Source organism: Mastomys coucha, unplaced genomic scaffold, assembly GCF_008632895.1.
Source record: "Mastomys coucha isolate ucsf_1 unplaced genomic scaffold, UCSF_Mcou_1 pScaffold5, whole genome shotgun sequence".
In the NCBI taxonomy this organism is placed as follows: domain Eukaryota; kingdom Metazoa; phylum Chordata; class Mammalia; order Rodentia; family Muridae; genus Mastomys; species Mastomys coucha.
The window spans coordinates 104,165,561-104,175,327 of NW_022196911.1; the positions used below are offsets into that span (position 1 = coordinate 104,165,561).

Genomic DNA, 9,767 nt, shown 5'->3' on the forward strand with positions numbered 1-9,767 from the left:
GACTTCTGAATCTACAAGCACAGATAAGATGCCCAGAAGCAGCCAGCCAATACTGTGAGCACTGGCAGTCCACAGCTGGTACTTGACAATAAGTGAAGGCTTAATTCCATGGAAGCCAGGCAGTACAAATGGGAGAACAGCTACTGGCCTTTAATCCTGCAGATCTCAGGAAAATTGGGTTTCCAGTGCTTGTTAGAAACCCACCAGGAAGGCCCCCCAAGATGAGGCTGCTAGGTAGGCCTGCTAGGGCTGCTCAGAGATGGGGTACTATGAAACCTCAAAGCTGGGCTCACTGTTGGGCATGGCAGAGTAAGAGGCTCTGGCAGCCACATTGCCTGGGTGTTTCCAACAGAGAGGCCTGTGATGCTCACTCCTCTTTGAACTACCTGACTGGTTTTTGTTGTTGTTGTTGTTTGTTTGTTTGTTTTCTCTTTTTCTGAAGACACCCCTGAGTTTGTTTGCATTTAGCTGTGGACCAGTGAGGCACGATTCACCGAGGGAGCTGGGGTGAGGCACGATTCACCGAGGGAGCTGGGGTGAGGCATGTTTCACCGAGGGAGCTGGGTAACACATGTCAGAGCGGCTTCTGTCTGCAGTCCTCTCTCCCCACTACCTGGGCTAACCATATCCTGGTTTTTGACTAAGCTGCTTTCCTCTCTCCTAAACGGCCTTCTGATCCCTGGACTCTTCTTGATGTAGTATTTCCATACCAGCATCGTGCCATACAGACAGAGCGATGCCCTAGGGACCCTTGCATGATCCTCCTCAGCTGAAATTAGGAGATAACTGCTCTGTGTGGCCTGGGGGTTGGGGTGGGGACTGAGCTCAAGGGTGGCTCTTCACTGCTCTTCGTGTGGCTGAGAACTCCCTCACTGCTTGTCTCTCTCTCTGCTTGATCTATTTTGCCTTATGACAAAACAAAGCATCAGACCCTGTTTGCTTCTCACTCCTCCCTGAACCGTGTCTCCTCTGCGGCCTGGCTTCTGTCCCTGAATTTTTTTTGGCTGGTGAAGAAAAGGCTGGGGGTGGGGGGGCGGTCAATTAACCTGATTAATTTTAGTTTGTCTTCGGTCTGTGCTAAAAATGTCTGAGGAGAATAAAGTCCAGCGGGCTCACCACTGCCAGTGTTATTCTTGGCACAGAGGGCACATGGGCATGGCTGAGGATGGATTTGCTGCTCCTACTCAGCAACTCTGGCACCGCAGGGGTCCCCCTGGCCTGCTCAGGCAGGCTGGTTAGACAGATTGGGGCTAATCAGGTGGCAGAGAGGAAACTTCTGACTGGCCATGGACCGCGGCAGCTTGCCTTATAGTAACTGGAGAACACCAGAGGCTTAGTGGGGCTGAGACTTGGAAGGGTTGGCTCTCTGGGCAGATGTCCTGGGGACTGTGGAGTGGCAGGCTGGGTGGACAAGGAGTTGGTGTCTTAAAGATACTCAGTTTAGTTTAGTTCTGGAGACAGAAACCTTGAGAAGGAGCATACTGGCTGCCATTCACTACCAGAAGAAGTGGCAGGGCTGCCACCAACAGCCTAGTGGAAAGGACCTGACCCATCCATCCAGCATCTGCTGGCTATGTCTTCTAGTGAGCTAGTCAGCCTCTATGTGTTTTGGTTTTCTCAAATGCAAAGCTGGGACACTCACATCCTTCTGCCTCACAGGGATGTTGGGAGAATTATGTAAACTAATGTTTGAAAAGCGCCAGCAACAGGGCTGTCATATAATGGGTTGGGAATCACATGGTAGAAGTTGAAGAAAGCTGGCAGTGTGGCACTGGTGGTAGCCACCCGTTCCTCAAAGTAGAAGCCACTGTGGGAACTGTGTTCAGATTCTCCCTGTGGGATGGTGGAGATGTAGGTGTGCTTCAGGACCCCATGGTGGGGCAGGATGAGGGAGGCTGGGGGAGCAGGCAGATTTAGGAGATAGATTTGAGACCTGAGTCCTGCCAAGGACCAGGAAAGGAAATCTCTGCAGGGTACAGTGTCCCCAGTGTTCAGTGCACTGTGGCCCATCCTTTAGAGGGTAAGTGTCTGTCCTTCTGACTTTACCCTGGCTATCAGATTCTAGGACTGTGCACAGTCTTGAGCTGGTGACTGATTAGCCATTCTTACTCTGCCAAGGCTAGGGTCACTAGCCTTCTACTGCCCAGAGAGATGGAAGGGAGGGCCATGTCTGAGATCAGGGACACAGAGCTCAGGATACTGGCCTGCCTTTTTGGACTCACCACTTTGGGCTTGAATGGAGGCTGGATCTCCCTGTTCTCCAGTTTCTCCCAGTCGATCCTCCTGAAGAAGGCATGCTCTCTGACATCCCTCTCTCCCTCGGGCCCGCAGCCCAGCCGCTTGGCAGGGTGTTTGGTCATAAGCTAGAGAGATAAAGAGACAAAGACATAGGTGAGTGACAGAACCTTCCCCAGCCCTGCCTACGACTAGATGGTGGTACCACCCGAGGAGGCTCTGGAAGTCCACCAAGAAAAACATGTGAGGTGGCAAGTGTGGCCTCATGTGGGGTGGCAAGTGTGGCCTCTGTGCAGTGATTTTTCACAGTAAGGAAGCAGTTGGAACCAATGACCGAATGGAAGAGAACTCCAAACAGGCATCTGCATGTATCACGTGCTTTTCGAACCTGGCATCCTTGTATGTAGATGGGGGCTGGGGGACTAAGGATAGGTCACAGTAGTAAGGAGTCACCTTTCCAGGGTTTAAAGCCCTAGGTTCAATACTTAGCACTGCCAACGTGGAAGGAGGGAAAACTGGAAGGGGAAGGAGGGAGGGAAGGAAGTTCATGTTATTTATATGAATGTCTGATTAAAATAAAACATGAGATCATGGGAAACCATGTGTGCTGAGAGCACTGCAGGCCTGCATCACACGGGATGCTGTGTGTAGCAAGCACCACATTCTTCTTTATTGCCTGGATCAAAATATCATCAGGCTCACGGGTTAGGGAAATACACATTGTAGCAAAGACCGAGAGTTGTTCATTTCAAGGTATCTGCTGTGGGACTCCAGGGGCAGGCGGGGCAGTGTTAACCCTGCGCTCTTCCAGACAGGGGCTCCTCAGCTACCATAGGCAGCTAGCCTTGACCTTCAAATACACTAAATAGGAAACACCGAGTGGGGTACACTCTCTTTTGATACATTTAAAAAGGAATTTTGCGACTTAAATCATGACCACTAAAGACCAATTAAGTTCACTGCAGCCAGTTAAGTTGCTAGCATTTTCCTGAAAGGAGAGCTGGTCAAGAACCCAGAAGGTTTAAAACAGTTCTATTTATAATAGCCTCCAGCCAAGGCGGAAACAATGCAAGCACCCTCCTCACCAAGCGAAATACAGGGATGCACTGTTCAATGTCCACACAGCAAACATGGAAGAAGGAAACACGGCCACACAGTGATGTGCCCGTGCCCACATTTACTATGCCATGCTGGGTAAAGAGCCAGGCTTGTGGCACACGCTGAGAAATCCCACCTGTGCAAAGGCCAACTATCAGGGGAGAGAGGAGCGGGCATCTAGGGTTCTGTCTTTGACCACGGTAGTTACATGCACGTATCCATCTTGTGAAACTAATTGATATATCAATAGATGGTCTAGACCCATTTTTAATATATATATCTTAAGAGAGAGTAAGGATAAACTGTCACAGATATGAGGATTAGCACTCCCCAAGGGCCTGCGATTATTTCTTTACTTGTGTGACTGTAGGTGTATGCACGTGTGGAAGACAGAGGGTATATGGATGTCTGCATATGTGTAGAGACTAACCTTGGATGGTGTTCTTCCTTGGAACATATGGATTGGAGCTACGCTGACTGGCTAGTGAACCTCAGGGTCCACCTGTCTTTACCTCCACAGTGCATGCAGCATGCCTGGCTGTTGTATGTGGGTTCCGAGGACTGAACTCAGGTCTTCATGCTTATGTGGCAAATATGTTATTGATTGAGCTACAATTAATTCTAGTGCCTCTGCACCCCATTGCAATGCTACGAGGTGGATTGGGAACTGAAGTGTAGACAGTAAGAGGGGTCAAGATGTTTGGACAGTACTGGAATGTGCATCTGTTCTGTCCCTCTATGCCCTGCATGTCACCAAACGTTGCAGCAACATGCATAAGTTGTGATAGTTCTAGTGTGTTTTTTAGAAGGCTGGAAAAGGAAGCTGGGCATAATGGTATGTGCCTGTGATGTCAGCACTTGAAAGCTTTAAGGAAGCGGGTTGTAAGTTCAAGGCCAGCCTGAGCCACATATTGAGTTCAGAGCTGGCTGAGCTAAAGAGCAAGACCCTGTCTCAGAAACAATATCAAGTATGGAAACGGTATTTCCCTTGCCAGTCATCATGGTTGACCCCCGGAGAAGAAAACCAGATGTACTCACTCCTTTGCAGATGGAGACAGCTTCCTTGGACAAGGATTTGGGGTAGGACACGTTGTGCTCCATTATAGACTGAAACAGTTCATCTTCATCTTCGCCGTCAAATGGAGGCTGTTTCAGACAAAGAAGGGAAAAAGCGGGAAGAGTAACGCATTACCATGGCGGCACTTAGAGATCTGTGAGAAGAAATGGACTGTCTTTCCCCACACACCGCAGGAGGCAAGGTCGGCCCGGTGAACACAGGCTGATGTGATTATCTTTAATTAGGCTGCTGGTTGGGTGGTTCCCCTCTTTTTTTTTTGTAAACTGTCCCTTTCATTTATCTACCCGGGGCGACCCAAACTAATCTTTAGGGAAAATGTTTTGGAGTAATACGTTTAGTGATTTGCAAATAAATTATAATTAATCCATTAATCTTGTAATTATGTACTAAAAATCTAATTATGAACAAGTCAGGTTGCAGATGGTTCTGTGTCTAGAGGGCATGTGTGTATGTGGCAGAGGCGGGGGTGTATGCAGAGAATGCTTTTTTTTTTTTTTTTTGCCTTGACTTGAGGGAAGGGAACTTCAGGCTAGCGACAGAGAGGAACTGGAACTCTTGTGACCTGACAAGACAGGTAGTCTGCTTGGTGGCAATTGACAGGAGCTGGATTTTAGATATGTCCTTTGCCCCTTCTAGTGGGCTGGCTGACAAACCAGTGATACTGTGGAATATGGAGTTGTTTCCCGGCTGGATGTCCGCGCTCTAATGGCCTATACACAGCAGCTCCTATGGTGAAGTTTCTGACTAGCTCAGAGCTTAGTGGTAGTACCCAGAAGAAGCTCAAGGAAGGGAGCTTACGGTTGTTCCTGAGGCAGAGGTGGCTCTTGGGAGGGATTGTAAGAAGACCACAGAACCATCCTTCTGTGTCCAAGGTGCCCTTCAAGTGGTTTCTTCATTGCATCTTTTCCCCTGAGGGCACTATTCTCTCGCTCACTCTAATGGGATGTGCCCAGGAGGATGGACTTATGGGAAATTCCTGAATATCATCTTTGGTACAACCGACCTTCAGTGTAACATAAAGATGGCAGGGGCTTCCCTGGTAGAGAGCTTTGAAGGGGAACTGGGCATGGGGCCAGGGCAGGAGAGCCACATGCTCTGGGGGAAAGATGCCAAGTGTGTAAAGAGCCCTCCCTTTGGGCCAGGCAAGGGGGAACATAGTTTCTGTGACTTGTGACTCTTCATTTCTCTCTCTCTCTTGCTCTCTACGTGTTAACAAAGAGCGTTTTTTCTGGTTACAAACGCCTGGCTTTGAAAAGCACCTGTGATGTGATGGCAGTGTGCATGTGGGTGAGGAGAAGGAATGAGTCTGGCTGTGAATTAGTTAGGGCAGCATGGGCAGGGCCTGCCATGGCCTGTAGATGAAACTTGGCATCTACAGAGCAGGTCAGCGGGAGACTGCAGCTGCAGATGGCTGTGTTGGGGTAGGGCTGGGCCATCCAAGAGCGACAGTGGTGCCTGACCTGCTGTCCAACACACCTTCTTTTTGGCCCCATAGCAGGCATCCTCTCGATACTTTTTATTAGACATCCACACACCACTTCATCTCCTCTAATGAGGAACCTAGAAAGGATTTGAGCTTTGGCCAAAGATGTGTTCATAACTAAGACAGACATGCTAAGCTCTGATCTGGGCTGCAAACCTCACCCTGCCAGGAGCACTGTACAGTCTGAATTTAAGGTGAGCGTGTTCTTCGAAGGATAAATGTTGTCTCTGAGGTGGGCGGGACATGGGCTCAATTCCCAGTCATCAGTTGGTCACCTCCCAGTACAGCATTCTAGGGTTTTGAGTCAAGATGGGCTACATTCTTTGGAGGTCTTTAACTCCTTATTCAAAACTACAATGGGCCTAGGGAGATGGCTCAGTTGACAAAGTGCATGTTGTGCAAACATGGGGACTTGAATTTAGACCCCAGGATAAATTTTTTTTTAAAGTAGAGCCTGGTGGTGCATGCCAATAATTTCAGCACAGGGGAGTAGAGACAGGGGACCCCTGGATAGGTTTGTTAGCCTAATCAGTAAGCTCCAGGTTCCATGGGAAACCTGGTCACAAAGGAGAAGATGGAAAGCAACTCAGAAAGACGCTTGTAGCAACCCCTGGCCTCCATAATAACATATAAACACATGCACATGCAACCCTCACATATACACTCATACAGGCACACACATGTACAAACATACCACTATTACAGATTTCAAGATAATGCCAGAAAGGTATGCATATACATATGTATGTATGTATGTATGTATATGTATATGTATAAATGTATAGATTCAAGCTGCTAAATCCATTTACTGTTGGTTATGTAACTCTGTTTTGCGCTGACCATGTGGGAGGAGATAATCACTTAGGGTGCTTATCTCTGGGGAAGACTAACTTTCCCTCTCAGCAGTTTTAATCACCTGTATTTCGTCTAGGGGTGGCATCCCATGTGACTTCCCCCGTGCACCATGGCAGGCCACCTAGTATTATCATTGTTCAGTTCTTGCTAGTAGTAGCTAGGATGATGAGAGGCTTTTGTTTGATTTTGTTTTGTTTTACTTTGTTTCATTTTATTTTATTGACAAGGTCTCCCTGAGTAGCCCTGGCTGTAGAACTCGCTTTGGAGACCAGGCTGACCTCGAACTCAGAGATCTGCCTGCCTCTGCCTCTGTCTCCCGAGTCCTGGACTTAAAGGTGTGCACCACCACCACCACCACCAGGCTCTGTTGTTCAGTTCTTTCTTTCTTCCTTTTCCCTCCTTCCTTCCTTCCTTCCTTCCTTCCTTCCTTCCTTCCTTCCTTCCTTCCTTCCTTTCTCCCTCCCTCCCTTCCTCCCTTGTTTGTTTGTTTGTTTGTTTCTCTTTCTTTCTCCCTTTCTTTCTTTCGTTTTTTTTCTAGACAGGGTTTCTCTGTATAGCTCTGGCTGTCTTGGAACTCTCTCTGTAGACCAGGCTGTCCTCGAACTCAGAAATCTGCCTGCCTCTGCCTCCCAAGTTCTGGGATTAAAGGAATGTACCACCATCGCCCCGCTCTTGTTCAGTTCTTAAGTAGCCATATTATAGATACTTTATGGGTATAGTTTCCCTGTCATATTTGTCATATTTACAAATGTCCTTTTATTTTTTTATGGATTCTCAGGTTTTCTTACATTATTTTTCAAATAAGATACTATCTGTGTTCTTTGATTTTCTAACTGTTGCCTGTTCAGGGCCCAAGAGCCACCAAGATCTCTTCAAATGGATTCATGGGTCTTTGGGTGCATTAACAATCATTTCCAGCAACACGTTTAGCTAGCAAATGCTAGTAGAAACATCTCAGCACGCGGGCTCCTTTTTCCTCTGGATTACTTCTAAGGAACAGCATCTGGTGTGGGATCACGCACCAGAGGGTGTGAGCCTGCTTATGTTCTTGCTAGGATTCTCCAGCTCACCCGGGGCTCTTTACAGATAATCACCCACTCGCAGGCCTTGGTACTGAAGGCAGGTCAGTGGTGCCAGCTTATAATTACATCCTCCTCCTTTCTAGTAATGTGGAGAGAATGCTGCCCGGGCCCGTAGTGCGTGACCGTTTCCGAGTGCCTCTCTCCTATCTCTATTCCTACCGCTATTTTTAAGTGTCTGCAAATCTGGACACAGTGTTCTGAGCTCAGCTCCTCATTAACAAGTCTCGGGTTTGTGTAAAGAAAATTTTCTGAACGTGTTGAGCCCCACGCCCCACCGGAAAGCTCTCAGCTTTCATCAGGCAAATGGGGTGATGGTTCCCACGGTACAAAATGCTTCCTGAATCACTTCCTAACAGGCAGTAGGCAAGGGCCCTGCCATGTTGCTCTGCAGACGGCTGAGGATCTCGGAGGAAGGAAGAGGGACACACATGGACCATTTGGGCTGAAGCTCCAATTACTGAGATGAAGCACCCCGTACAAACAAACGTCTATGGCAAGGAAAGGACACAGATGAGAGGGCCTGTCCCCTTATGACCAATACCGTGAACACTGGGAGCCACAATGAGCTCAGCAGAGGGCCACATACGCACTATTAATGCTCCTGCCCAAGCAATTATGCTTGTCAGGCTATTCAGAGACTGGATATAGACTCAGGCTATTCAGACTTAATGGCTCCATTTGGCTGCTGACAACTGATAAGCCGAAGGCACATAAAATTGCAACCAGCCACCTTTCCCCAATCACCGTTAGCCTTCCATAGTTAAGGAAGACAAATGTAGTGCCTGACCCCTCGGATAAGCTCGCAATCAGTCTTCATCCTCAGTCCCTGTGCTGATCCGCTCTTGTCACTGAGTCCCTGTGACTGTGAGGGACCTCAGTCCCTGTGCTGATCCGCTCTTGTCACTGAGTCCCTGTGATTATGAGGGACCTCAGTCCCTGTGCCGATCTGCTCTTGTCACTGAGTCCCTGTGACTGTGAGGGGCCGTGGTTATTTGGATGACACCCGCGGCCACGTCATATACACACCATGAATTCACTTCACTTTGCCAGCTTCTGACTGGAACTGTGTTTGCTCTTTGTAGGCAGCTGAGTAGAGCTGTATGGAACAGAGATTGTGGCCTGTGCCAGCAAGGCACCAGTATATCAGAAACCTTGCAGGTACCATTTTTGAGGATTATCACTCTTTTCAATACAAAGTAGAGACTTTGTGGGGTGCACGCAAGGCACGCTAAGTAGCTGAAAAGCAGCGTGAGAAATAGGCCGGAAGGTGTAAGGAAGCTCCAGGTGGGGGAACAGGGGTGAGAGGGACCTCCTTGGAAGGCCCGGATATCTACTCAGGATCGCCGGTTGAAATGAGGTGTCAGGATCCTATGACAGTCCATCTATCTAGGCTCTGCATACAAGGCCTGCGATGGTTCATCCTGTCAACTTCATGAGATTCAGAATCACCATGGAAATTAAATCCTGGGCATGCCTGTGCCAAGTTCTAGACTTGGATAACTGATGTTGGAAGGCCCACCCTAAATGTGGGTGTCCACATTCCATGGGCTGAGGTCCAGGGCTGACTAGAAAGCTGGATAAGTAATAGCATTCATCTCTCTCAGCTTCCTGATTGGGATGCAATGTGTGTAGCTGTCTTGGGTGTCTGTTGCTGAGTGTACCCTCCTAACTGTGAGCCCAAACCAACTACACCTTACGTTATAAGGCCCAAGAGAGACTTACCTCCTGGGCTCCTCACTAGGGGATGCAGCCTGGGAAATCCTGGGGATGAAGGCTGGCAGGTAGGTGGGAAGGAAGAAAAGAGGGAGGAAGGAGAAAAGGAAGGAGAGGAGGAAGGAGAGGAGGAAGGAGAGGAAGATGGAGGGGATGAAGGAGAGGAGGAAGGAGAGGAGGAAGGAGAGGAGGAAGGAGAGGAGGAAGGAGAGGAGGAAGGAGA

General features: G+C 48.6%; 1 protein-coding gene across 2 annotated transcripts in view; it reads right to left on the reverse strand.

Moving 5' to 3' along the window:
- Prkca (protein kinase C alpha) overlaps positions 1 to 9,767 on the reverse strand; it is a 412,947-nt gene that overhangs the window by 16,121 nt on the left and 387,059 nt on the right. For both annotated transcript variants that reach the window (XM_031350714.1, XM_031350715.1), the window contains exons 15-16: positions 4,372 to 4,479; positions 2,223 to 2,363 (exon numbers count right to left, since the gene is read on the reverse strand). In XM_031350714.1, the coding sequence (XP_031206574.1) occupies positions 2,223 to 2,363; positions 4,372 to 4,479 (249 nt within the window). The remainder of the gene's footprint in view (positions 1 to 2,222; positions 2,364 to 4,371; positions 4,480 to 9,767) is intronic.